General features: G+C 41.7%; 1 protein-coding gene across 4 annotated transcripts in view; it reads right to left on the bottom strand.

Moving 5' to 3' along the window:
• Mgam (maltase-glucoamylase) overlaps nucleotides 1-27,567 on the bottom strand; it is a 132,705-nt gene that overhangs the window by 60,000 nt on the left and 45,138 nt on the right. For all 4 annotated transcript variants that reach the window (XM_060380124.1, XM_060380128.1, XM_060380125.1 and 1 more), the window contains 25 exons: nucleotides 26,933-26,989; nucleotides 25,762-25,886; nucleotides 23,642-23,730; nucleotides 22,123-22,172; nucleotides 21,565-21,732; nucleotides 18,888-19,037; nucleotides 18,364-18,564; nucleotides 16,816-16,970; nucleotides 15,328-15,496; nucleotides 14,977-15,073; nucleotides 14,177-14,289; nucleotides 12,976-13,101; nucleotides 11,286-11,414; nucleotides 10,937-11,047; nucleotides 10,583-10,645; nucleotides 9,137-9,271; nucleotides 8,643-8,730; nucleotides 7,539-7,677; nucleotides 6,581-6,714; nucleotides 6,430-6,464; nucleotides 6,221-6,337; nucleotides 5,734-5,882; nucleotides 5,052-5,136; nucleotides 4,099-4,155; nucleotides 2,925-3,049 (listed from right to left, as the gene is read on the bottom strand). In XM_060380124.1, the coding sequence (XP_060236107.1) occupies nucleotides 2,925-3,049; nucleotides 4,099-4,155; nucleotides 5,052-5,136; nucleotides 5,734-5,882; nucleotides 6,221-6,337; nucleotides 6,430-6,464; nucleotides 6,581-6,714; nucleotides 7,539-7,677; nucleotides 8,643-8,730; nucleotides 9,137-9,271; nucleotides 10,583-10,645; nucleotides 10,937-11,047; nucleotides 11,286-11,414; nucleotides 12,976-13,101; nucleotides 14,177-14,289; nucleotides 14,977-15,073; nucleotides 15,328-15,496; nucleotides 16,816-16,970; nucleotides 18,364-18,564; nucleotides 18,888-19,037; nucleotides 21,565-21,732; nucleotides 22,123-22,172; nucleotides 23,642-23,730; nucleotides 25,762-25,886; nucleotides 26,933-26,989 (2,867 nt within the window). The remainder of the gene's footprint in view (nucleotides 1-2,924; nucleotides 3,050-4,098; nucleotides 4,156-5,051; nucleotides 5,137-5,733; nucleotides 5,883-6,220; nucleotides 6,338-6,429; nucleotides 6,465-6,580; nucleotides 6,715-7,538; nucleotides 7,678-8,642; nucleotides 8,731-9,136; nucleotides 9,272-10,582; nucleotides 10,646-10,936; nucleotides 11,048-11,285; nucleotides 11,415-12,975; nucleotides 13,102-14,176; nucleotides 14,290-14,976; nucleotides 15,074-15,327; nucleotides 15,497-16,815; nucleotides 16,971-18,363; nucleotides 18,565-18,887; nucleotides 19,038-21,564; nucleotides 21,733-22,122; nucleotides 22,173-23,641; nucleotides 23,731-25,761; nucleotides 25,887-26,932; nucleotides 26,990-27,567) is intronic.

Below are 27,567 nucleotides of genomic sequence, written 5' to 3' on the forward strand. Positions count from 1 at the left end.
GACACTTTCTGCAGTATCAAATGATAGGTCCCGATGGTGAGTACTCTCTGTCACAAACAACTCCATATTTGACTAAGGCTGAGGATCTGGCTTGCTTCCATGTATGTGGACCTATCTGCATTGCCCACGTGGCACGCTGGGGTTGGCTACCCAGAGACTATTTAAGCTGTGGGCTGGCTTTCCCCAGGGTCAGATGATTGTTCAAGGTTCCTGAATAAACTGCATTGAAAAAAAAAATATCCCACATCTCAGAGACAAATACTCAGACAGGATGCCAGGGAGTGAACATCAGGATCACTACATCAGCTTCAGAGAAATCTATGGCTGCGTTGATATAGCAACTGTGTGGAATGGAGAAAGTCTCACAAAATGATGCTGTGGCCAGGTCGCTGAAGAGACCATCCCATAAGCAGGGTATCTGCTGCTGCAGGTTTTCATGCTTTCTCTGCTACAGAAAGTTTTACTCAGGAACAGATGAAATATGCCTCATCAAGGTAAGATGATCAATCCTCACTTAGAAAGACAAATGAGATGTGCATTGGACATATGACAGGAGTCTACAGCAGAAGGCATCTGAAAGATCCTACCAAGCAGTGTTTCAAAACAGATACTAAGACGCATAACCAAAACTTCGGCAGAAGGGGAGTTAGTATGACAGGGAAAGGACAGGAGCCCCACAAGGACCAAATATATCTGGGCACAGGGTTTTTTTCTGAAACTGTTTCTCTAACCAAGGACCATGTATGGATATAACCTAGAACTGTTATTCAGAGGAAGCTCGTGGTAGCTCAATAACCGATTGATTTCCTATAATAGGGGGAACAGGGACTATCTCTGACAGGAACTCAATGGCAGGCTCTTTGACTCCCCAACCCCGAAGGGAGGAGCAGTCCTGCTAGGCCACAGAGGAGGACTTCACAGCCAGCCCTGAAGATACCTGAAAAAACAGGGCCAGAAGAAAAGGGAGGAGATCTTCCCCAGTCCATGGACTTGGAAAGGGGCAGGGAGAAGCTGAGGGAGGGAGGATGGGATTGGGAGCGAATGGGGGAGCAGGATGCACCTGGGACGCAGAGTTGATAAAATGTAAATAATAATAACAAACAAAAAAATCTGAAAAAAAAAGAAATATGCCTCATCTACATAACAATAACTATTTGGAGAATGTCTTTCTTTGAAGTTGTATGTTTGTTTTTGAGACAATCAGCTCAGAGTAGCAGAGAACTGGCTACCTGGCCCATGCACGTTGGTTGTGAACTCATGACCCAGTGCCTCTGCCACTCAGGTGCTAATTCTAGTATACACCTCAATGCCTGGCTACCTAACTTTATTTAAAGACTATTATTTTCTTTGGAGGACAAAAATAAACCCTAAAAGCAGCTACATGTTTGTCCCTCATTTCTATTATCAATGAAAACTGGAAACAAACAAATAACAACAAAGAAAAAAAAACTGACAGAATAAGATGGTTACCAAGGTTGAGGGATGGGGGCAGGAAATTATGGGCAAAAGGAAGCAGTAGATGGATATGCTCAATGTATTATATATATATATATATATATATATATATATATATATATATTTCATGATTAATTTGTATAATTAATACAGGCTAGTCACAATAGATGATTTAGTAGAAACTTGAGAGATGAAATGGACTAGGGGATAGGGACGGTGAAGAACGTGACTAGTAGATTTTACAGACTGGTCAAGCATAAAGGGCACTGAGAGAAGATGTCCAAAGGTAGTTAGTGAGGTAGTTACATTTGCAGTCATGTCTGGGGCATAGGTGGTCTGTATGCTTATTAAGACACTGCATGAAATGTGGGTGCTCAACCTGAAAACTCGCTGGGATAGTACATGGATTCACTAGTGAAGGAGTCCAGATTTCAAGAAGAGAGAAAAATGAAATTTTCATTTTTGCAAGACAAATTTATATGAGTTTCCAGAATGGACTGAAGCTGAAAAGAGTAGGAAAAAAAATTGTCATTGGATTATACACCTTTTCATAAAAGTCAGTAACTTCAGTAAATAAAGCAGGGAGGGTAGTCAAAGAAAAAGATAGGTTTCTACCCTCCTAACACATCCTTGTCTGCTGTAAATAAATACACCAATTATCTGAGTAAAATATTGGCATCAAGGTGGAGCTCTTTAGCAGAAATTAGTTTCAATTTTGGACCAAAATGTTATCAAGGGAAAGTGAGACACTGGACACTTGAGTTGGTACTCTTGAATCCATTGTGAATCACAACAGAGAAAAGGCTCTTTGGGGTCAGGGTAAATGTGGGAAATTAACGTGTTAGAAGGACACATTGTAGATACCAATCTAGAACTAAGAATGAGTGGGACAAGGGCAGCAAACATGGGAGAGATAGTTAGACCAGGGCAGGAGAGTAAGCAACTAACCAGAACAGAGTTTTCTCAACACTTGCGCTTTCACAACTAGAGCTGCAACAGCCCTGGAAAAGCTGGGATGCTGATGGCCAGAGCAGTCAGTGTCCTGAAGACTGAGAGGGTTGAAAGTAGAACAGGGAAGAAGGTCTCAAAAAGTCAATCAGGGTGGGGCTCTCAGTCCACAGCTTCTCAAGAACAGGACAAGAAATATCCAAGGACAGAGTGTGGTCACACACACTTGCATGCACGTGCAAACACATACACGCAAGCACACAGTTATTTTGCACACACACAGAGGTGGAAGCATCATCCTTCCTCACTACATTCCAACTGCTGCCTTAGCAGACTCCAGTCACCAGGGGTGAGCAAAGCAGCAGTTGTGAGAAGGGGCAAAGCACATGCTCATATACCACAGAAGGTGTGTGCAGAAAAGGAATTTGGTCCTAAGAATCACGCTTGATGTAACCATGGCTTTCACCACAAAAGAATGAGCTCACCTGCATGCAAAACAGAGCCCCCCTCCCATCACTCACCTCAAGTTTGTGTTCAGGGCATGTTGTTGCCATGGCAGGATGTACCCCCCTCGGACATGAAGATTGATGTGCTCAAGAGGGGCTGGCAAAGTCTTCCACTCTCCTGTTGAATTGATATCTGCACCCTGTGGCAGGAGAAGAGATGATGAGCCAAAGAGCACACACCTCCCTGGACAGTGCACACAGTAGACCCTGAAAAAAATGCCTGGTCCCCTCCACTCCACACAGGCAGTGTTCATACTCTGTTCCCCTCTGCTGTGTTAAAGCTGCTGTATCTAAAACTTTAAGATCCTGTGAGAACGTCCATCCTTGGTAGAGGGGCTGGTGCAGAGAGGAGGGTTGTGGATTCCAACCATTGTTACTCTACACCCTGTTTCTAAGTTGGGGAGGTGACATTGGGGATTGTTGTCACTCCTTCTTAGCCTCTGTCACATTCTCTTCAAGGGCAATATAAGAACTTTCCTTTCACAAAGAGGCCACTGATTTTCACCTCACTCTCACTCATACTCCAACCAGGTCACTAACACTTGTGACTCCTGCTTCATAGAAAACATCTAAGTAAAGAGCATTATTTATATATCTTCTTCAGAGTATTCCCAACTTTATCTTCCCTTATTAACACGTTTACCTTGTCCCTTCTAGGAGGTACAGAGTGACCTAATACAGAGCCTGAAACCTTCCTATATTGTCTCAAAAGAGCATGGTATCATTCTCCTGGTGTTGTTTCAATGACGTTTTGTGATAGATGATTCCTTTTTGTGAGGCTGCCCCAGGCTTTTGGATGTAGAGTAGCAGTATTGATGTCAGTTCACTACAGGTCACTAGCAGACCCAATAACCGATCCCACAATGGCTATGACACATTGCAGTTGTCCTCTGCTAGGAATTGGAACACTGTTGTTTTAGAGTTGAGGACAAAGTGATAGATTCACACGGAAAGACGACTCTAAACAAGGCTGGCAGCAGTGAGAAGCTCTGAGTGCCACTGCAGGATGCATGCAGGAGGGTAACCGGTCATGGTCAGAGGTTAAGAAATGAGATCACAGAGAGTAAAGTGGCCGTTCAAGACCACAAGAGGTCATTGCCAGAAGTGGCATTACACTTAGTATCTATCATATCCTAACACTCCTTTTGCTGCCACTTTCTAAATTGAATAAATACAAAGAAAAACTTACTGTGTGATAATCATACCAGTGGCCTTCAGGGAAATATGCACGGACACTTCTGGCATTCTGAAATAGAATACAAAGAAAGTGTGGGCAGTGAACTCAGCTATCTAGGAAACTGTGACTAGTAAACATTGGTGAGGAGTCAAAATGATAATAAAGCTAACAGGATCAGACAAAGTTACTTTCTCTCTCTTATGGTGTCAAGAATCATGCTCCATTTGCAACAACAGAAATTAGCCTACAGAAAGTAAGTGCTTTCAAGAAGCCCCTTAGACTTCAGAGAATAAACAAACAACACTCCCTTATAAATGTATTTATCCCCTCGTTAAAGAAATGAGTAGGAATATGGAATATACAGCAGAAGAAAAACTCTCAGGCTTAAGAAGATGCAAGGTATGTTAATTATCTACTCACTTTTTTAAAAGCATTATACACAGAGCAAGTAAATTAATTTCTGGCTTCAATACCATGTATAGAAGGAAGGGGGAAACTAGCTAGTATCACAAGATGACACAAAGGCAAAGGGAACAATGTAGTTATGTTATAATCTCAAAAAAGAAGAAATACTCAAGGACAGAAAAACATAAGGTGACATACATTGCCACAATTAGGTCTCTGGTTAATCTTATCTTATAAAAAAAGAAAATAAGAAATCATTATATTTCTTGCACTTGACCCTACATGCTTTAGCTTAGCTATCTGAGAAATGATTATATCCTTAAATACACGACAACGCTGCTCCTCTTCTCAGCTGTCCTGGAAACTAGAGATGTCAGGCTTGCATTAAAGGGTTAAAGGCAAGAAAAGGAAAAGAGAAAGGAAAAGAAAAAAAAAACCCTAAGACATGCAGAAGTATCAGAAGATACAAATGTAAATTAAGCAACCCTGTCTCAAGATCCCCTCACAGCAAAACTTGTGCCAATCCAGCCATTCAACCCATTAGTGGTCTCCATACTCACAGGCTCCAGCACAGGGCTGACTAGGAAGGCTGGACCCAGCAGGAACTGTCTGTCTATGCTCCAGGTCTCCCGGTCTGACACAAACCTAAAAGGGGAAATGAAGGTGCCAATTTGACCCCAATGGGACTCAGAACAGGTCCCCGAAGAAGTCTCCCAGTTCAGACCCCAGAAGTGCAGCTACCTCCTCTGCCTTCTTTCTACTTCATGGGACTGACAAGGATCACACTAAACTAACATCCTATGTGTTGTAGCCTGCAAACTTCAGAAACACACTGTCTGCTACAAAGCATCTTCCATTTCCTCATTCTCATAAGTGCAAGAACACATGGTGTCTTGCCATCTCTCCTTCGCATGCCCTCCTTGTTTACATGAACATGTTGTGATCAGGGTCCACATAACAAAACCCCTACACCAAATAGAGGAGTCTTCATAGAGCCAGAAAAGAAAACTTTTTTGTTCGACTTGGGAGTTTCATTTCATGAGTTCAGTAAATGTCTTCCATCCAACACAACAGTTATGTGACACTGCATTAAAAGAGTGAAAAACATTTTCTGTCTGCAGTGCCCATAAAAGAACAGGATATACTGTCCCAATGTGGGAAAGCTACTTGGATTCTTTCACTTCAACCCTACATGAAAGGTAAATTGTTTGCTAGACAGCAGGATTCCTGCTCAACACTCACTCATGGAGAAGAGGCCGCACAACAGTGCTGCCCTCCGTGTGGGCCTTGTGCATCAAGGTGTAGAGATATGGCAGCAGGGTGTATCTGGTCTGCAGCACACTTCTGGAAATATTCTCAAAGGCTTCATCCCAGGAGACAGGGTCTTGTCTCTACAGCAGAATGAGAAAAAAAGTTCAAAGCCTACCCAAGACACCTAAGGAATTCAATATCATCCAAGGCCAATCAGAATTGCATACCACACCACAAAAGAGTCATATACTAAAGAAAATTATGTAGGAGTCTTCTAGAATATTCATAATGAACTGAGAAAAATAAGCAAAATTCTCTCAGAAAATTAAAAAAAGAAAGAAAAAGAAAAGAAAAAAAACCTTAAAGAAGCTTACTGGCTTTGAAGAACTCCCTAAGGAACGCAGACAGAAGGGATGTTCTCAGAACCTGGGGTGGCATTCCCAGTGACACAGTATAGGGGAGAAAGCTGACAGCCTACCCTGGTCCCAATGGTGTTGTGGTTCCTGGAGAAGGGGTAAAAGGCACCCAGCTGCATCCAGCGAACACACATCTCATATTCAGCATCTTGGAAGAACCCACAGATGTCTGCCCCAGTCTGAAACAACAAGGAACAAGGTGAGCTCTTGCTGCTTTTCTCTGAGACCCTGCCACCCTGCTAGGGAGGAGGAGCATGCAAAGGACACTTACATAGGAAATGCCAAAGAGGCTGAACTCCATCATGCCTGCAATGAGAGGTGCAGCAGGGTCAGGACAGGCACTCATCCTCTGCCTCCTCCCCCTTCGCCAAGGACCCTACTCCCAGCCCTGTCTGCAGAAGCCCTGGGCACAGCCCACACACCAATGATGGATTTCCCCAGCTGGTCCCAGGCAGCTGTGTTGTCTCCCAGCCAGTGTCCTGCCCAGCGTCCAGAAGAGGGGAATGTGGAGCGGGTGATGACGATCCCTCTCTCTCCTGTCACCTCCTGCACAGCTCTGGTTGGAACACAAGAAGGTATAATGAAAAGAGGCAGGGGAAAGAAACAAATAGAGCCTTTCCTCCAAACCCTTGTGCTTAGAGCAGAATGGCAAATATTTGCTGCATCATTGGAGGGCATCAGGAACTCTGATTTGGAAGGATTCTGCTGGCAATGGGAATGTTAACACCAGGAGAATCCTGTACATGCCTTTTCATCATTTACAAAAACAAAACAAAAAACAAACACAAACAAAAATCTCATCATATGATGAACCGACCTGCTGTCACCAAATGGTAGGCCTGCAATAACGGATCTTAGCTATTTATCCAATACTTGGTTTGCTATATGTGAGGGAAAAGAATAGAAATTCCTTTCCAAAGTTTCCCACAGGACAATTAGTACTATACTTTGAACGCAGAACACCCTGTTATTCAATAAAAGAAAATTGAATATCTTATGAAAGTGTCCAGAAAAATTAAGAAACAAATAAAAATAAAATAGCAGACATCTGAAAAGATTATTCACTTCTGAAATGAAGGAGCGAAGTTTCAGCCCTCCTTTTCCTGTTTTGTCCCTTCTAGCTAAAGCTACTTCTTAGTACTATACTTGACACCTTGGGTAAAGACCTAGTGTTGCCAGAGGAGTGGGTCCTCACCAGCAGTTTCTCACTGATGTCATGTACATGTTTAAAACTTCCTTCTCCGTTATAATTACAAAGTTATAGCTAAATTGCTCTTCAGCTCATGGAAATGAAGGTCAAATTAGGGAAGAGAACCCCATCACTGACTGTCCCTTTAGATTCCATCAACTGGAGAAGGCAGAGTGGAGAAGGCCACTCACTCGAAGGTGGGTCTGGCCTGGGACCACCCGTACAGGCTGTGCACGTCATAGTGCCGCACCCGGGAGCCATCGGGAAGGATCTGCTCGCTCTCCATGCACAGCGTCTTGCTGCTCAGGCCCCTGTCCCTGGCTTCCACATCTGAAGAAAATGATGAAAGTCAGTGTAGTTCAGCCTTGACTCTGAATTCTTGACCACTTTCCAGGAGATATTGAGACTAACAGCCCCTCCCCGGCTCCTACTCCCCTTCCCAGGGGCCTGAGAACAATGAACTTCTCTAAGCTGCAAGGGAACTGAAGGCATTTCAACATCAAATTCACCAAAGAAAATAGGGGTGTGGGAAGAACACAGGTTTTCAAATATTCACTCTGGGGCAGGTCCGGGATACAAGTGTCATGATAAGATTTACTTTGATCTATTTGTCTGTCTGTGTGTGTGTGTGTGTGTGTGTGTGTGTACGTGTGTGTGTGTGTGTGTGTGTGTGTGTGCATATGCATGAACGCATGTGTGTTTGTGTAGCAGAGACCAGAACTTAGGACTTGCAGTTTGCAGTGGTTTGGTTTTGATCCGCCTGACATGAGTCCTCTGTCAAGACTGTACTCACTAGTAACTGCTGAACCATCTTTCCGGTCCCATAAGTTTTAATACACAGGTTTTCCCATGCTTTTCTTATTACATTTCTGTGAGAGGATAGGCTGGTCTACTGCCTTCAGCTTAGAAAACTTGGATGTGGTAATGTCCCTGGAGGGTCACACAACGCATCTTAATTATAATATTTGGAGCTAAGTTATAGATACGCATAACTCTAACACCAAAGTGCATGAGATCTATGCAAAGGGGAATCCACTTCATGACACATATTGGTGAGATAAGAAATTCTGTAAGCTATCACGCCACAGAGACATTATCATAGTTGCATTATTTCTGGACAAATTCAGGAAATTTTCTAACATTTCCACTTAGAGAATAATGTGCTTTCGTCTCAGGCCCCATTTAACCAAAACCATTCCAGGAAGGTGTCCTTGATGGTCAAAGTAACACGAGGAGGCCAGCCTCATCTTCCTTCCAGCCATTGTGCCACCACGGGAGAGTGCCAAGGTCCTTACGGGGCATGTAGGGAGGACGGTTCAGATCAGAACTGCTGCAGCCAGAAGGGACTGCCCCATTCACAAAGCTGGAGGGTTCGTTCATATCCTACATATAGAAAAATTATGGGTTATTTTTAAACATACTTAAATCTTGTCAGATGAGGAACAGAGAAATATACGTTCGATATTAAGCAATCACTTCTGGGTAGATCCTGTCCAGAGAGGACTGAACCACCAGGAAAGCACAACCTAGAAAGAACAATTGACCTCAACATGACTGGCTACATGATCTACTTTTCCCCTTACAACAAACCACGTTTGAAGGAATTTCCGTTAATTATTGTAAAGGTGTTACAGCAGAAACGTCAGACAAGTTCCTCAGTGAGGACAGTTCTTAAGTTTGACAGATGATCGGCACTTTGGTATATTTATTTCCTTCTCTGGAAATCATTATTACCTTGCTCAATGCCAAGAATCCACATGCTGCAACCACCACATACACACACACTTACAATCCACAGGCCATCAAACTTCAGGCTCTTTGCTGAATTCTCAAGATTGTCGTGGAGTTCTTTAATCTCCTTCTTCCACCAGAGGGCAGTTGAATTACGGAAAAAGTCTGGGAAGGCCACATAGGCTCGGTATTGCTGTCAAAGTAACAAACAATCTGCTTATTGTAAATGAACATGTCATGTGAGAACGTAGGCACTTACTAAGAACTTAATTCCATGAAATCTCACACATCCACAGTTGTCCATAGTGATGTCCGACCAGAGCCTGTGTATTATGATATTCCTGACTAATTAGAACGAATTATAGAGTCAAGGTGTATAACCCCAAAAACATAACTTTCTGGTTTTTGGAGACCATCCATATTGTGCAAAATAGGCTGCTAAAAGTGATCCTGGACTTTGCACAGTGAAAACCTGAATTTAAAGTTTCTAACTCGTGACCAGAACGATGGTACCCACATGATTTTGACCCTGACTTTACAAGGTTTCCAGACCACAGCTGCACCTCATGAACCACACATAGCTTCGTCATCAGCTCAACACTTACACATGCCTGGTACACGGGAACCATCTTTCACTTCCCGGCAGCACATACTGCAGTAATCCCTGTCACCCATATATGATTGTTGTTCAAGGTCAGGCCACACACTTAATCTCAGCCCTGAGAATACCAGTCAAAGGGGTTTCAGAGAAAACTGGCATAAAAATAAACAGGCTGCATCACCGCATTGGATAACATCTTGGCAAGAGGAGAACCTGAGACATCCTGAGCCAGTTGAGTCCAGGAATGCCGTCATCCACACAAAAAATGCAAGTAAAGAGGAGAAAAAAATTTAGGGCTGAAACCCAGGGTACGTGGCTCTAATACATGGAAAAGCATACTCACAGAAGAAAGCAAATTAATAATACAAGACTACAAATAAAAGTAAAAGCAAAATCTTTACAGGATCCAATGCAGGAGGGAAGCATGAGTGCCTGATTCATGCCTGAGTATTCAACAGCCTTTGTGAGAACATAAAGAAACACAGAAAAAAAAATCAAGAAACAGAAGACAAATACGGCAAACTGTTTTAAAGGAAAAGAAATGTCTTATTCAGATAAATGATGAGACTCTTAGAGCTAAGCATCCAGTTATGAGTTAGTAATCCTTAGTCCCTGGAAGCCTGGGATTTGAAATTGTCACTGTGACATGTAAAAATATGGACAGAAAACTTGAGCAGTCTGGGTCTAAAATCCCTAGGTCAATAATACCAACATGACAACTTGAGTAAAACCTTGCCTCTTACACATAAAACAATGCCTCTTAAGCTGACAAGTGGAACAATGTTCCCAAGTTACTCTTCATTACATGTCTCTGTCCTAAGTGTATACACATCTAGTATCCTAGATAGAGTTGCATCTTCCTGGCAACCCTGACTACATTCAGCATCCACAAATGGCTTTTACCTCCACTTGACTGTCCCAGTCTAGAGAGGGGTCCACAGTGATATTAGGGTAATCAGGCCAGACCTGTGGGGAGAAAAAAGAAATATCAATAAAAATGACTCAGACAATATGCCATAGACAAAATTTCTTAGAAAAACTTTAATCCCTAGTCCTAGGACTCCAGCTTTCATTAAGGATTGTTCTATAGAAAAGTGGATTCCATGAAGCTCTTAACTATTGTCAATAAACATTGGCTCTAAAATGAAAACCAAAACCTCAAAGACCAAATGGAATAGGTGAAAACCAAATATACATACACATCATCAGGGTTTCTGGCCCAGGCTGAGGATCATTAAATGACCACCCAGTGCATACCTTTCCCCAGACAATGTCTCCGTTATTAGGATATCTGATGAAGACATCATTCTCCACACCCCGGGTGAAGGCAGGATAGGGCTGTGTCTCATTGCCAGAAATGGCTGGGTCCTGCAATCAGGGCACAAAGTAGGTAGGAAAGTTAAAATCAAATGTGGGTGGAAAAAAAAAGGCAAGTTCCCCGTTTCAATTTGCACTGTAAGGTTTCTTGACACCCAAGAATTACATTTGTATTGATCACACCTGTATTTATCTGTAACAACAGGAAAGAACAGATAGTCTAAGGCCATCCCCACACAAGCCCATCCAGTGTCCCATCCACAGCCTACACAGCCACAGGAGGACTAACCAGAATAAGGATGACCCGCATCCCATCGTCCTTCATGCGGTTGATCAGGGCTGGTAACCCATTGAACTTGGGGCTGAGTGTGAAGTCCAGCTGCCTCTCCATGTAGTCAATGTCTGAGTACTGCACATCCTGGGGATGACACAGGGAAGCAGTGGATGCTGCTGGGCCTCATCTCAAAACCAGAGCTATCTCATACTGTAAGTATGGGCCCCGGGACTATCAGTGAGTTTTCTAATTCCCACTCAAGAACAGAATGACCAAGTCAAAGCCACCTACAGAATGATAGATGATGCCTATGCCTGTCTGAAAAGGTTACTGAAAAGATAAAAATAAACATTGTAAGAGAGAGTACTGTGTAAGGAGCTAGGGTAGTGGTATTCCCTGCAAGCTACCTCTGAAATTGATTCTTTTTCAAAGAAAATAAGGTTAGCTTTCTAACAGAACATGAACTGTAAAAGTACTTCAGTGCAATGTGAAACAAAATATGTAGTTAGCATGTAATAGCCAACGTTCAGAGAAACCAAAGAGTTCTTGTTGTATGACACACTGCAGAAGCTACTTCTCATCAGTTGAACAATGTTTAAGAATAAAACTTTAAGTACAAATCAATACATTGTGATAGTGTTTTACAGGATCCTCTCAAAGTATTGGATCCTGAGTCCTCAAATAAAAATGGCTCTACCCAGCAGGGTATCAAAGCAGATGCTGAGACTCATAGCCAAACTTTAGGCAGAGCGTAGGGAATCTGATGAAAGAAGAAGATAGAAAGACCTGGAGGGGACAGGAGCTCTACAAGGAGAGCAACAGAAACAAAAAAATCTGGGCTCAGAGGTCTTTTCTGAGACTGATACTCCAACCAAGGCATGGAGGTAAACTAGAACCCCTGCACAGAGGTAGCCCATGGCAGCTATGTGCCCAAGAGTGTTCCCTGGTAATGGCAACAGGGACTGTCTAGGATATGAACGCAAGGGCTAGCTCTTTGATCTCCTCCCCCTGGGAGAGGAACAGCCTTAACAGGCCACAGAAGAAGAAAAAGCAGCCAGCCTGATGAGACCTGATAGACTAGGGTCAGATAGAAGAGGTGGAGGACCTCCCCTATCAGTGGACTTGGAGAGGAGCCTGGGAGGAGAAGAGGGAAGGATGGGGGATTGGGAGGGGACAAGGGAGGGGGCTACAGCTGGGATACAAAGTGAATAAGCTGTAATTGATAAAAAATTAATTAATTAAAAAAATGGCTGGTTCTGTGGGTTTCCATTTGAATATCAATCTAAGTCTCTAGCATTCACCAAGCAACAGACTTGATGGTGATCAAATGGTTTGCTGAAGTGCTTTAACAGTGTTGGAACTGAAGTCAAATCTACATCTATGGGGGCTGGCTGAGTTTAGGATATTTATTAGACATAATTATGGTTAGAAAAATCTCTTATTCTTACAAAGAACATTATGACTGAATGTCTTAAAGTCATGTTTTCAAAAAAGGGATGGAAGCATGATACTGCAGAAACTGCCTTGGCACAGCCTTACAGACTCCCCGTCTTTCTGAGCAATAGTGCTCTAAGATGCTATTACTTTGTTGGAGTCTTGTGATAAAGCACTGTGTCCTAGCAGAACTCATATGACAAGTCTTAAAATAGGGACATTTGAGCTCTCTATTGGGTCACAGAGACCATACACCATGACATGTACGTACATAGGGGATCTGCTTAGCCACCATCTCATCATACAAGCTGGCAATCTCAGTGTCATTCTCATATCCATAGCGACATAGCTGGAATCCCAGCGACCAGTAAGGTACCATCACAGGACGACCAATCAACTAGAAAGCAGAAGAAGAAGCTGAGTGAAGGTCATATAAAAAGTAAGAAAATTATTTTTTCCAAAGCTACACGATCTACAAATTTAAATCAAGAAAAAGGAGTGCTCTATGTGTGTGTGTCTGATTGTGTGTGCATGTGGTATATATGTATGTGTGCCTGAATGTGACACAAACTGCCAGATTCGGAGAATGATTTGCAGGACCTCCCAGTAGTGTGAGCCTGGGCTTAATGAAGTAACTTCTTTGTGCTTGCTTTGCAATAGTCAAACAGAGGATATTGGTATTATCCATCCCACAGGGTGTTTATAAAAAATAAATTGTATATGCGGTTGTCTCAATGCATGATAGTGTGTGACACTTTTGCACACGTTTGTTAATTACTATAGAATCAATGTCACATCACTCCCTGCCACCAGATGTCAGCTTCTTCATCACTACAACTATCATGACCATCAAAATATCTTAAAACTCACAACCATAGCCAATCGTGGCCACCATGATACACCGATCACCACCACCACCACCATCACCACCATTTCCATCATCATTTCTGCCTCCCTGATGTCACTATCATAACACTGACATTTAGCATCCTCAGCTGCATCTCCTCTCCCCACAGCTGTCACATCACCATCATGTTCACCCAGTCCAATCACCGTATCCATCACTTTTAACACATACACCATCACCATCACAATCACTACTTTCATCAGCATGACTACTAGCTCTAGTAAAACTGCTACCACTGCCATCAAGAGTTACCACCCCACCTACCATATCATCACCACTCCAACCATCTACACCAGTGCAGTCACTAGCTTACTAGAATGTTTTTGTGACAATGCATCTGCTCATCTATAATGTATAGAGGTGGTATAAATTCAACAGCTATAAGGATGACATTTTTTTTGCTCTCCATTGTACAATATTCCTGCCTCAGTGAAAGCCACTGATTATTATGATTATCATGTGACAGTTACAGTAATGAATGCATGCTTTGGAACAGCAAATGTGCTGAAGAAAATGGGATTTGAAACAAGAAATGTGCTGCAGAGTCAACATAATTCCTTCCCACCTCTGTGTACTGCTGAGTGACAAGCTCGGGAGTTGGGCCCAAGAACACATAGAAATCCAGAATGCCCCCTGTGGTACGGTAGGTCAGGGCAGGCAAGGGCTGGAATGTCACATCTGAAAACACAAGGAAAAATAAAACTAATAACCATGATACATCATCTTCACATTGAGGAAGGATGAGCCCTGAAATCCTCACTCTTTTTCTGCTTCTGCACTGCAATGACAGCAGATGATCTGGAGTAGGCCCACACAGAACTGAAGAAGTTAAACGAAAGTCCTCAAGCCATGGGTATTTACAGTTTAGTGAGCCTTGTCTTTTGTCTTTCTTCAATCAAATTTATTATTATACATTTTATTTCACAATATTTTAAGACAAATAGTTTTTAAAAAATCACAGTGAGCATCAGTGTGTATATCCTGCAACATTCCCAGTGATAACACACCAATATCCTATATTGGCAAAGCTACCATTGATACAGTACTCTCAGTTCACTAGGGATCTTCCTCATATTGCTCCAGTATTGTACACATGCATTTCCAGACTCTTGGTGTTCATCATTTTCCCATATGCCATACAAATGATCTATATAAGCTCATTTTCCTAGAGTGAATGTTCTGACTCAAAGCTTCCAATTAATTCTATTTATGTGGCTGCTCACTTGATCGCATTTTATCAGTGTTGGTGTTTATTATACAAAATATTCCCTGAGAGGAATATCAGAGATATCTAAGTCAATCATGTTATGACATTATACAAAGAATGATCGGCACACAGAATAGCAGGTGCAGGCATTGTCCTACCCATGGCATTGCTGTTCATCAGGAGGACTCCGTGGGCATTGCCATCCTCCTCTAGCCCCATGTAGTAAGGGTGAACACCATAGGAATTCTTCTTGTACTGAGATCAAGGGGAGAAAACAGAAGCGATTATGAGAAATAATGCCCAAGAAAGACAATGAACAGAACTTTGCTTACTTAGTTGTGTCCAGTCTTTTCACTAAAATAAGGTAAATGCATGTGAAACAAGGCACCCAACAATGACCTCTGATCTATTGGCAGATGGTGAGTATCAAGTGGAGTCTGGAAAGAAGAAGCATAAGACACAGCATGGGTGGAGGGAGAGAACACAGAACACAAGCACTCTGTCCTTACCCCCGGGGGCTCATCCCTGGAAAACATGCCCCACGTGTGCCAGTTCAGGTCTATCTTGAAGGTTGTGTGCTCAGTTTCCCCAAAGCCATAGATGTATGTGGAGGGCAGGCGGGTGGAGATGCGGATGAACATGTCATTGAAGGTGAAACCGAGGAGCTGGGAGTCCCAGCTGCAGAGCGAGAAGGGACATGGACAAGAGAATGTCAGCTTCCTAGTCATTTGCAAAGGCTGCCCTTGTGAGCACCACAGAGCCCTCCACTTTCACACTTCAGTTCTAGAGACCTTCCATATTAAAATATATATGCAATAAATGCAGACACGCCTGTTAAATGCCCCAATCACTCTCACTTTAATCTCTTAACTGTATCATTGTGTCCCTTTAGTTTTGTCTATAGTAGCAAGTTGAAACATTTCATCACCTTCTCATTCCAAACTCACCATGGCTTCTGTCTTGACTTCTGATGGTCCACTTCCTAAACTTATGGAGAGCTATGAGCACCTCACACCAACTCACACTCACTCTCTCATGCTCACTCACGTCTCATGAGAGCCTCCTGTGGAGACTCCAGGGCTGTTCCTGTTTGAAAGCCCACCTAGCATCCATGCTTTCTCACCCACCTTCATCCTGTTTCCTCAATGGAATCTCCCTATTGTAACCCATACCCTTCCTCCAGGCATATAACAATGGCTTCTATCATTCTATCGCAAATGTTCCTTTTCCAAAAAGTCCATGTGGGACTTCTAAACTAGGTTCTACATCAAATATCAACTGTTCTTCTGAATGGTCAAGCTCAGATCATTGTATCTGAATCAGCACATAATCTGAATTCCTGATTGTTCCAACATATAAATTGTCACTGTATCAAATACTGTTTATTAAATAATTTAAATTTTGTTTGTGAGAAGAAATAGAGTACAAATATAGAAACACAGTACCTAGAACAGTATCTACTGTACAGAAGAATTCAATAAATATTTGTTCAACGTATACCCATATACCTGTAACTGCCTTAATTGTCACACTCAGAGTTTAAAATATTTCTTCTAACAACAGAAAGGACTTATTCATTGCTGTGGTTAAAATAAGATATTTCCCCCATAGAACCCTGTATTTGAATACTTGGTCCCCACTTTGGCACTGTTTGTAGACTATTAGGAGTTTGGCCTTGGAGGAGAAGTTTGTTACTGGGGACAGGCTTTGGAGTTCAAAGCCTCACACCATCCTAATTAGCTTTCTGTTTCCTATTTGCTGCTCAAAATGTGAATGCCCATCTTTCTGGCTGCATGACTGCCTGTCTCTACTGGAGCCAGAAACTCAAATAATCACGCCCATAATTTGTCTTGGTCGTGTTTCTATCACAGCCATGGAAAGTAACCAACACATCATCGATCAGAACATGGCACTATGAAGCTGTCGTCAAGGACACTGCACCCGGTGAGGCGTGTTTAGGAGAGCAGTAACTCAGAGTGAGACCAGGAACCACTCACATTACAGTGCCTGTGCTCTTCCGGTGAATTTCAATTCCAAATGGATTCTCCTTGATGAGGACATCATAGAGACGGGCCTCAGGGGTGCTGGTTGGAGCAGTGGGGGTGTCCAAAGGCACTGGGACTTCATACCGAGTGTGGTTGGGATCAAAGATCTAGGCCAGAGGAAATCAGTTCATGTAAACTCAAAAATATGACATTACAATATGGTGTTTTCCTGGTATGCTGGCAGTGATCATAATTAACAATATTGCACCATATAATTCAAAATAAATCAGGTGAAGAATTTGCATTCCCACCTCACAAAGTATTAGAGGATTGAAACAGCACATATCCTAAGTATACTGAATTGATCATGTATAACATGTAAATATGTCAAAGCTAGAGGTCAATAGTGTAAACATTCAGTCACCTGTCATTTGAAAACAACACTTTACCCTAGGATGGTACTTTAGATGAATACCATAGCATACTCTCACTTTGGGAAAGTGAGATTGTTTTGCAAATGAAATACAAGATTATTCCTAAATGCTTTGTAACAATAAACCAAGCACAGAAATGAGAGCAAGCAATTTTGGAAAAGTAACAACAAACACGAGCACCCAGGGTGTTCAACTGAGCTCAGGAAGTCATAACTACAATGCAGAGAACTAGTGTGTAGACAAATTGTTAGTGGGTGGGTAGTGAGGCTGCACACACAATCAGCTTCATTCTGGTGACATCACACACATAAACACATCACAGTGGAAGATGAGCTTGGTTTGATCGAGTCCAGATTGAGCTCAGTTTCTGAGAGCTCCTTTGGGCAAGGCCACTCTGCCTTAATCACTGCCTTATAGTCTTCTAGCAACATTTCAGTACTCAACACATGTCACTGTGTGTGTGGGATTAAAATACCACCACAGTGGGGGACAAACACTGTCAAGGAGCACATCACAGTTTAATAAGAAAAAGCAACAGGAGATTTACTCCATCCATGTACCCTTGCTTTAATTGAAACATGGAAGATAAAGAACTCACTTTCATTAAAATTTTAATGATGTCTTTTTATTCATTTTATTATTTTATTTGAATTCTTATTCCTCCTCTTACACTGTCAATCACAAACCTGCTCAGTTTCCTTAATTCCCTACCATTCATAGGCATACACACAGTCTAGGAACATGGCAGTCATTCCATGCACATCTTCCTCTTAGAGTCTATAGGATTGACCAGGATGGTCTCAAGGTCTTATATACATCCACTGTTCCCCATCTTTTTCCTCATGCCTAGAACAAACTCAACCATAACTGCCCTATTTCCCTAGTACCTTCATCTGCTTCCTTGGTCCATTTTCCTCTTAGTCACAATGATTTCCTCTAATTCAATTTCTGTGGAGATCTCTCTATTCTTTCAGTCATCTAATAGCCCTCATCATTACGATGATGATCTAGAGTACTTTGCTATGAAAATATAATGAGTCTTTTCAAAATTTCATGACACGAAATTGCAAAGAGTAGTGGAACTAGAAAGGCCCTCTCCACACTGGATGGTACACCATGAGTTTACCTTAAACTGCAGCATTTCGTTCTTGTGGTAGGTCACTCTCAGCTGCAGTTGAGTCACAGGTGTGGAGGGGAAGGCATTGCTATGAAGAGAAGCCTTCAAGGAGATGTCAGCTGTGGCCTCATGTGAGCTGTACTGAATATTGCTGACTGAGTACAGCCCATTGGCAAAGTAGCAGAAAGGGACCCCAGAAGAGCTGGATTCCTGAAAAGAAAGTCAATATTCTGTATCAGCAGGGATAAGAAGTTTTCAAACAGAGTTAGAAGAGAAATTTATGTGGAGACAAAGGCATAGCTTCATTCATTCTTGCCTAAAGCTTTTACGTAAGCATAAATTTAACTTTCTTACCTAAAAACAGTAGAGTAAACACATCCCACTCTTACCCACTCCACCCCTCAACCTATATAATGCTCATCTGGAGTCTCTTCTTCCTGTGGATTTTAATAAACCATGGCTACAGGGCTATGCTACAAACAATTAGTGTTGCAAGTGTTTTCAGGTGATATGAACATCTTCAGCATGGTTACCTCCCAGATGCAGCCACGGGCAATGCAGTTTTCCTCAGAAGCACCATGCTCATCAGGATAGCAGTCTATCTTTTCCTGGTCCCTTATATTGTCCCACTCGACTGTGTATGCTTCTCCAAGCACGAGCTGAATATCTGTGATGGTGGCAACCTGAAGGAAGGGAAATTCATCCTCAGGACAAAAGCTTTTTTCACGGAAATTAAGTATAGATGTCATTCTTAGTCTATCCATAGGACACACGTTTAATGACTTAAAGGACACACACCTTTACAAAAGTACAATTGTATCTATGGGGTAAGACATAGTCAGTGACACTAGGAAAATACCACTATTTTATCAAACCTTCTATATCACATTGTCTAGAGATAGACCAAGGAAAACCTGTTGTGATTTTTTTCATTCCCTCCAACGACAACTTGACCATTATTTATTTTGTAAGAAATAAATGTTTAACATGACCCATTTGGTGGGAGCGTCTAATGCACAGAGCAAAATGAGTAATGTGTCTCGGATTGGAGTTCTTGTGCTCTATGGAATCTCAACTCAAATTACTTCAATTTTTTATATCAGATTCATCAAATAAACTGGGGAGTTAGATATATCATCATATAAGCTTCAATTTCCAACATCATAAGCCAGGTATGGAGTTACAGACTGACAATGTGAGACTTCTGAGCCCTTCGACTGCCCTGTTCTGAAAGCTCAACTTGAAGAGCCACCAAGACAAATGCTCTCCAGGAAAACAAGGCCCTTTCTGGAATAATAGCTATCTTCTTTGTATACAATATGCTTTTCTTTCTTGGTGTTTCAGGTTTAAACAATAGATTCTGACCATTAATAGCTGAAAATTTAATGACTGTAGAATAAGCATAGCCAGAAAAAGAAATCTGAGTTCCCTTGCTTGGCCACAATTTCTTCTTGATAGAAGGGCCTGCCCCTAAGCTTTACCTCTTCTTGTTTTTGGTTTTCTTTCTTTTTTTCTTTCTTTCTTTTTTTTTTCTTTTTTTGGTTATGCCTTAGAATAAGTACGTTGTGAATGGATTCAAGCAGCTACTTCAAGTCATTACACAAGACTGACCTGAATTCTGAGAAAGTTCAACCTCTGAGTCAACACCAGCAAGTTTTCAACATTGAGCTTTTAATTACAGAAGAAGACCTTTCATCTGTTTGCCATCTCAGACATCTTGTAACATAACGCTGACAGATCCAACCTTATTTTATGTGTATGGATATTTGCCTACATCATGTCTCTATATTATTTGTGAGCAGGGCCCATGGAGGCCAGAGGTTTCATTGGTTCCCATGGAATTGGAGTTTCAAATGCTTGGGGGCCAACATGTTGGTGATGAAAATCAAACCAGGACCTCTAGAAGAACAGCCAGGGCTATGATCTGCGGAGCCATTTCTCCATCTCCATGAAACTCTTTTTTTTTAAGAGTTTATTTTTATTTATTACACTTTATTCACTTTGTAGCCTGGCTGTAGACCCCTCCCATTCCCACTGACCCTCCCTCTTCTCCCCCTATGCTCCTTCCCTAGTCCACTGAAAAAGGAGGACCTCCTCCCCTTCTGTCTACCCCTAGCCTATCGAATCTCATCAGGACTGCATCATCTTCCTCTGTGGCCTGGATTATTTGATTACCTCCCTCTGAGGGATGCAGCCTTGCCAGGCCACAGACGAAGGTGATCCATGAAAATTCTTTTAAACTTGTGCTCCAGTCATGCTTCTCCAGAAAGCTGATCTGAGCTTTAATCTACTAAGCTTTGAACAGCAATTAACACCAAAGTAGATATTTGACAAATGTTTGTTTAGTCTCCTTCTTCATACTTCCATACATTTTTATATATGTGAATTGTACCCCTCACCACCCTGAATCAAACAATAAAGAGCTCCTTTTGGTACTATGCTAACTATCTTAACTATCTTAGCATTTTTTTAATGAACAACTCTTGTTTTTACATATGCATTCTTCAGCTGTCTTACACTATGCAGTAGATACAACAGCCACATAATCCTGTGTTTATAACTTCAAAATATATGTAATATGTATGTAAAGTGATGCATTTAATATGATGAGAAAATGTCAAATGTGATCACTGTGCCATTTAGTAGAAAGCTCAGTTGACTAGGGAAAGGGTGCTCACAATGCTGAGGGACTAGAAGAATGGAATGAAGTCCTAGGAAAGGTTAGGTCTCATTATATCTGCCAGAAAACCACTTCCTAACCACCCTTCAAGTTAGTTAGTAGGACCACCAAGTTCTTTTTCATAAAATATTTCTTGCAAATGCGTATGTTAGAAAACATATACTATGTCTAAATAGAGTTTAAAACAGAGAAAATATTAAAAACTAAGGAAATAAAAGCTATTTAATCATTTTAATCATAGCAATTTCATCTCTACCTCGACCTTCAAGCACAAGCTATCAACTTCCAGAAGATCCTGTCCCTATATACATTTAGAGAAAACAAACATGGAGAGACAAGAAAATATGCGGGAAAACTGGAGTCATGGTGGCTCAGACTCTCCTTTTTAACCTTCCTTCTCAATGCTCTGAACTTCCCATGATGCCTTACAAGTGCTCCTGTCCTTTACCGATCCACATAATTTTAGCACAAACTGCTATCACCATACCATGGATGTCTGTGAAAAGCTCTCTCACAAAATGAGTTCTTACCTTCAGGGTTGAATTGTAACTGACTTGAGGAGACATTTGAGTGAGGGCCCCGTTCTCCTTCACTCTAACATTGAAAATTGCCTGTGTCCCGAGGATTTTGATTTCCTGGAATGCCAGGTTATTGGGATCCTTGTAGTTGGGATTTGAAACTGTCACATTCAACTGGTTCTGAAACACAATCAAGCATAGTTATGAACAAAGAATGAACATGGAGAGGCCCTAGGCTTTCAAATACCCCAGGATAAACTAGACCCTCAGGCTGCTCTGAAGGCCTCTCAGTTTCCTATGCTGCTGCATGCTATGGGGATGCAAATTTATTGTTGTGATGCCAGTGGAGACCGTGGGGGAATCAGATAGACTTTTTACAAACATGTCTTTTACAATGCTAGCTGATTTTCTTTAGTGTTACCGTTGCCTCTTATTGATAACATAGCTGATACAGTTATTTTTCATTAGGACATAAATAGTAATTATTTACCTCATAAAGACTGATCATTAACATGTAAATTCACTTTCTGACAAAATCCCACACAATATTCATTAAAATATGCTACTCACTTGAGTGGCAGAAAACTCGCTGAAAAGGTAAATGTTTTTGGCCACAGTATCTGAAAGAAGAAAGAGATGTCAGACTGTCCTGGTGAACACAGAACACATGTTTCGTCTTCTTCTCCTCAAAACTGATTCCTTGGTCTCTTCCTGACTGAGGAGCACTTCACCCGTTCTGTGTTCACAACATCTTTTTTCATTCATCCATCGGACACTGTGGCAGTCTCTGGACCTTTCCTTTTACAGATGATGCCACAGTGAATGTGAGAGGCCATGTATCGCTGTGACAGACAGACTGTCTCCAGTCCTTTTGGATGGTCCGTACCTAGACATGGGACTTCGGTGCTATATGGTAGTTGTGTTTTCAACTTGTGAAGAAGTGCCTATGTTGCTCTCCATAGTGGCCATGTAAATTCTTTTTTGATTTGATGCCTTTGTTTTTGATGTCATATTTGAATTCTCAACAACATGTCCAATATTAATGGAGATTTCTCTTGTATTTCCTTCTATGAGTTTTATGTTAATTCTATTGTATATTCTTTTCAACAACAGACATATCTATCCCCAGATGAGTGAATAAAACAATTACAGTGCATGAATAAAAGAAATATTCTTTAATATTAAAAGAAAAGAACAGCTTGCACATTGAGAGCAGCGATGATACCAGGTAATATTGCCCTAGACGTGTGTGAGACAGTAAAAGAGAAGCAATGCTTGGTCTCAATTCATACAGGACCTAAATAGTTGTACTCTTATAAAAGAAGACAAAACAGTAGATTTGAGGGGCAGGTAGAAGGGTAAATTGAGAAAAGCTATTTAATGACTATGAACCATGATAAGAACAAGTTCTAGAGAGCCAATGCTGCCATTGGTGGTTATGGAAGCATCGATTATGTTATGGTAACAATTGCACATGCCTGTATCTGTGCAGAGTCTGTGCAGCTGTGTATTGTCTTTTCTTTAATATTATAATGGAGAAAAGATCCTTCCCAGTTCTCCCAAAGAATTGATCTTGTGGGATCTATTTTCTAAGTTAGAGTCATAAGAATTGTTAGTGCATTGGAGACAAGAACAAAACAAGAAAGAAAGAAAATGTTTTAATGTTAGATGCATATAATCAGGAAAGTGTGTGCTCGCTGCCTCTCCTGACATGGGTATGCTTTTCATATCATTGGCAGCTTCCCTCCATGACTTAGGTCCAGAGATGTTTACAGTGAAATTGAAATACAGAACAGTCATGAAAATGACTGTTTCTTTTAACAATTGAAGTGAGAGCCTATTAGACATTATTGACCAAGGAGAGAATTCAGAAAGAGACGAAGATATAGAGACAGAAATAAGAGAGATAGTCTCTCTCCATCTGTGATTCATCTATCATGGCCTCTGTCCAATACAACCAGAAGCATTTTTTTCTTTTTCTGGGATGCTAATGCTAGATGCCTAGTGAGATTTTGCCCACAGCTTAGTAGCCAGCAGACACAGAGGGTGTGGCAGCTTTGCCATGGCCACACCCTCTCATCCCACTCACCCATTGTTTGCCCATCATCCCAGAACAGTTCTCCTCTTGCTTCTTTGTTCTCATCCAGGGCAATGATAAGACCAAGAGGGTTCTTCCGGCTGTGGGGAACAGATTTATACAACACACAAATCCTTAGAGCTCAAAGAATTTTGACAAACATTTGCACCATATTTGAATTGGGAAAAGTTACTAGCAGCTGGTGCTGTTTTTCTTCAAATACAAAGGCAAGGTCAGCAGGTGCTTCTCTCTCTAGTACCAACAGTTCAATAGGGGGTGGAAACACTTTAAAGTTTAGCAACAAATACATATGAAGGAGGCAGGAACATGAGACCAGAATCAATAGCTACAAGTATCATTTAAAAGACAGGTTATTAAAGAGGAAGAAACCCTTCTCATCAGTGCTTTGCTTGGGTGTTTAGTGTTCATCATCGAAGAAAAGTGTCAGCTGCTATGAAGAAGACACACTTTTCCCTTATAAAACAGTTTTTCTGATAAAGCAAAACTACACAATAGGGTCATATAAAGAATGGCCACTTTCCTTATTTGATTACTTTGTTATTTAGTCTTGAGATAAAAACATACATAGCCGGGAGTTTGGAAGTGATTGCAACCACTCAGCTGGAACAATTAGGAACACCTTTGAGAAAGCAGAAGTGGAAGTTGTTGGTGAAAAGGCATTTTTCAGCTATGTGAGCCCATTGTCAGGCATAATGAGTGAAAAGCCTAAATGCAGCAGAAGAGATGACTGTGTTGGGGGCCTAGACTACCCTGCTCTGGATACAGCTGGCCAGTTTGCTGAACGGACTACAGGAAAACTGCTCAAGGCAATGTGAAACTAGGCTGTGTCATTTCTAAACTCTACCCTTGGGGTCCAGATTTTAAGCAGAGAAGCAATGGTCAACGTTTTAATTTAGGAAAATAAAGTTCAGTAGCGATGGGCAAAAGAGCCTGATATTGAACAAGCAGAAAAAAAGAAGCCAGAAATCTTTGTGTTTATTTTTACAAAAAGCCAATAATTTGAAATTTTAGGATTATGATGGAATTCAAAGAAAAACATTGGTTTTCAGAATTCTAAGAACTCTCAGCATATTAAAATCAAATAAGTGAATAGTTTCAGAGACACATGACAGAAGCATGCAGCTCTTCAGTGGAGTGCGGACAGTCTACAACTGGAGTTAATGAGTAAAAGAAATATCTGTGACATTGGTAAGTGGAGATACAATTCTATAGACATCATTATGTATAATTTAAAACAATGTTCAATATATTTTGATCATATTCTTCTCCTCCCCAAGTCCTTCTAGATCCTCCCCTACCACCTACCCAACTTTAAATTCTTGCTCTAAAAATCCAATACAAAAATAAGAAAACCAAAAACAAGAAGAAAAGAAATAATTAAACCACATCTAAAAAGAAAAAAAGTAAATGCCAACTGTAACCAAATAAAAGCACATGCAAATAAAGCCACAAGCCAAAAACAAACAAACAAACAAAAAAACTGGAGCCCATCATATGTCAGTCAACTACTCCTGAAAATGAGGCCTGTCCTGGTGTATCTACCTAGTGTCACTTTATTAGGAAAAGACTGATTTTTCCTCTCTCAGAAGATATAAGTGACAGTTCTGTTAACTTTTTCTTAGTATCTAGGCTTTTATTTGTCAGTGGGAGGAATGGAAAGGAACGTGATGGCTAGTGGATCCGTACGTAGAAATGAGAATTTGTGAGCCAGGAGCAGAGAACTGCGGATAGACAAGCAGGTGAAGGCGGATAGGCAGCCATCTAAACAGATTTGCCCAGAATGGCGTCTTCTCAAGACATAAGACTTTCAGTGCCAAAGCTGAACAAGCCTGCCTAAACCAGGAAAAACGAGCAGTCTAGCAGGCAGCGTGTTCTAACACGTGCAGAGAGGCTGGGGAAGGGACAGATTAAATCCTCTCAGAACCACTCAGAGTATAGATCTAGGCCATAAACTTCTACAGGAAAGGTCAAGTGAAGTCCAAGAAGGTACGCCCCACTCCAGCACCTTCCAAACCCACAGTTGGAGCTCCCTGTCTGTGATCAACAGACTGTCCCAGAAATGTTCCCCTTTGGCAGCCTTGTGCCGGCTTAAAGACATCGGAGCTATGTACCTGGCTGTTGTGGTTGTGGCTGGCTGCTGTATGGGGAAGACGTAGCCTCCTCGAAGGTGAAGTCCGATTTTGTCTCCAGGAAGTTCCATCTCAATGCTTTGCTTTCTCCATGACAGTTGCCCTCCCTGAGGCAGACAGATAAAGCAAATACATCGATCTCATAGTCTGTGGACCTCCAGGTATCGGCATCAAGCTGATTTCTCCACAGTGCTATCTACCGCTTTCCATTCAGCAGAATTACTCTCCACCCAGACAATAAAACAACAACAAAAAGGCAACAATGTAGATCAGTTTAGGGTTTATAAAACATTTTTGCCATGCTGAGCTTATTTGACGTGTATTATGAGAACTGATACTTCCGGCCAAGCTCAAATCGCCCATGAGTCTCTCTAACGCTTGCTCATGAGAAGTGCTGTGTCTTTACTGTACTGCTGAGAAAAGTTGGTATGTGTTAAATGACAGACTGACTCTACCAAAGCTGTTCTGTGAAATTTCAGAAAACACTACAGAAGCAATGGCTTGAAACAGATGCGGAGACTCACAGCCAAATGTTAGGCAGAGCACGAGGGAGCCTTGTGGAAGAGTAGGGGAAAGGATAGAAGGACCAGGAGGGGACAAGAACTCCATGAAGACCAGCAGAGTCAAATAACCTGGGCCCTGGGGTTCTTACGGAGACTGAAGCACAAGCCAAGGACCATGCACGGACTGGACCTAGGCCCCCTACACATGTGTAGTGGATAGGCAGCTTCGTCTTCATGTAGGTTCCCTAGCAAGGGGAGCTGGAACTGTTTCTGACATGGACTCTGTTGCCTGCTTTCGGATGAGGACCCAGTGGCAGGGCTGCCTTGCCAGGCCTCAGTGGCAGAGGATGTGCTCAGTTACGATGTGACTTAATGTGCTGAGGTGGGTTGGTAGAGGGGGTCTCCCCTTTTCTGAGGAGTAGGGTAGGGAGAAGAGGGGGAAAAGGGAAGGAGTGAGGACTGTGAGGAGAGGAGAGAATGGAGGTGACTTTGATTGGGATGTAAAGTGAATAAGAAAAATTTTAAAAACAAAGAAAACACTATAGAAAAACTTTTCTGTGCATGAAGAGTAGCTCCTAGCCTCAGAGAGGCACCCTCTCTACGTAGCTGCAGCTGCAGACTTGAGTTTAAGAAAAGTTCCGGCTACTTACAGTCTCATAGTCATACCAGATGGCATCAGGCACATACGCGTTCACTTTCTCTGCACCCTAAAATTAAATTAAAAAAGAAAAACATTTTCCTCAGGACTCAGCCTCTGAGGACATGAAATAGATGTCATACCACAGGGGAGGGACTTCCAGACATACTTAGATAACATAAAAATAGTCCTTTTTTCCCTCTTTTGTTGGACTATGCCTTTCTTCTAGTATAAATAAGAGAAACTATAACCTGGCAATCAGGGTCAGAGGCAGCACAAATGGGAGGGATTTATAACTAGAAATAATAAAAATGGTGATGAAATATACTGTGGGGACAATCCCAGATTTCTGTGAATTGTCTATTTAATCTTCTCTGTAGCTCATAGGCTTGATGCTACTATAATTCCTACCTTTGAAGTTGGAAGCCTACGAAATAGCTCTCCTGGATCAACATCCCCACCTAGCTGGGAAAGATCATCTACCCTGAGCACTGTGACTTGAGAGTGAGTGCTCCCTGTGTTCCATCCTGCATCCACATCTCAGAGCAGGAACAGTTATAATGAGCTGACGAGTCACAGGGTCATGAATAGTTATAATGAGCTGACGAGCCACAGACTCATTCTCAAATCTAAGTCACAGTAGGTGCT

Source organism: Meriones unguiculatus, chromosome 3 (genome assembly GCF_030254825.1).
Source record: "Meriones unguiculatus strain TT.TT164.6M chromosome 3, Bangor_MerUng_6.1, whole genome shotgun sequence".
NCBI lineage: Eukaryota > Metazoa > Chordata > Mammalia > Rodentia > Muridae > Meriones > Meriones unguiculatus.